The following is a 1,192-nucleotide window of genomic DNA, read 5'->3' as shown; positions in this document are numbered from 1 at the left end:
GCCCCAATATTTAGGCTTATGCTATCACGTCAAGATGACTATATGAGACCTCAAAGGTGTTTTGAACACTGAGCTAAGTAGTAAGGAATAGGATGAGAATCATCGTGTCTCAACTTGTAATTACTCCTCTTTGAAGCTCACTTACCTTTTAGCTTCTCAGCAACCAGCACTTCAATTTCTTTCAAGCTTTCCCCCTGGTGGGTGTCCATGTGAGTGCTGATGCTGGAGAGAAGGGGAGTGGAGACAGGGATTCAAAGATGATGGGACCCTTCAACATAAGGAAATGTTGGAGCTCACATACTTGCAGCAGTACACTTTGTTTCTTTGTCCATGACAAAGTTGTTGTTTTTCCAGAAATGAACAGCAGGAGGTGTGATCAACAAAATGGTATTAAAACTTTTGTTTAAAATAGAAACTGAAAAGAAAAGCCAAATGATGTGGCCTTGTCTGTGGTTCCTTTACTCTCTTCTGCTCCCAATTCACAAATCTTGACTTGACAAATGTACTGATTTTTGCCTCAATAATTGCAAGCTAAAATAATGTGTTATTGCTTTTTGATCTCTAGGCATGGAGTTTATTCATTTTGGTGGGATTTATAGGAGAGTTCCAAGTTTTTGTAAGGTGAGATTTTTTTGGATTGTGTATGTAAAGTATTAAAAGTGATTTTTTTTTTCTGAATTGTACATGTGAAAACGTGTTAAAATGGCAAGTGTTATGTTACATATATAGTTACCACAATTAAAACATTATGTTTGTATTCTTAGGCCATTCTTCATTAGCGTCTGATTTTTCCATTGCCACCTGCTTGCGTTTATACTTCCAGAGCTTTTTCTACATTTTTAGAAAAAACAAGGGTAGCAGAAGAATATTTTCTTTAATTTTTTTTTCTCTGGTGGAAAAGAACCTTTCAGATTAAAAACATGTCGGTGTCTTTGCTTGGCTCAGTACCATTTGTTCTTGTTGTTGTTGTCGTCATGTATTGTTGAGTGTCTCCTACTCATAGCGACCTTATGTACAACAAAAGGAAACATTGCCCGGTCCTGTGCCAGCCTCATGATCCCTACTATACCTGATCCATCACTGCAGCCACCGTGTCAATCCATCTTGTTGAGGGGCTTCCCCTCTTTCGTTGACCCTCCACTTTACCAAGCATGACATTCTTCTGCAGAGAGTGGTCCCTTCTGACAACATG

The 1,192-nt window shown here is 38.7% G+C and overlaps 1 protein-coding gene across 1 annotated transcript in view; it reads left to right on the top strand.

The window, feature by feature from the left end:
- The window catches only part of C7 (complement C7), a 94,510-nt gene that overhangs the window by 3,952 nt on the left and 89,366 nt on the right, over positions 1–1,192 (top strand). The window contains exon 2 of the mRNA XM_007950535.1: positions 566–621. Within this exon, the coding sequence (XP_007948726.1) occupies positions 566–621 (56 nt within the window). The remainder of the gene's footprint in view (positions 1–565; positions 622–1,192) is intronic.

Source organism: Orycteropus afer, unplaced genomic scaffold, assembly GCF_000298275.1.
Source record: "Orycteropus afer afer isolate SDZICR_OR568_19922 unplaced genomic scaffold, OryAfe1.0 scaffold00275, whole genome shotgun sequence".
NCBI classification, from domain to species: Eukaryota; Metazoa; Chordata; class Mammalia; order Tubulidentata; family Orycteropodidae; genus Orycteropus; species Orycteropus afer.
The sequence above is the reverse complement of the archived record's forward strand: the minus strand, read 5'-3'. Positions and strand labels throughout refer to the sequence as shown.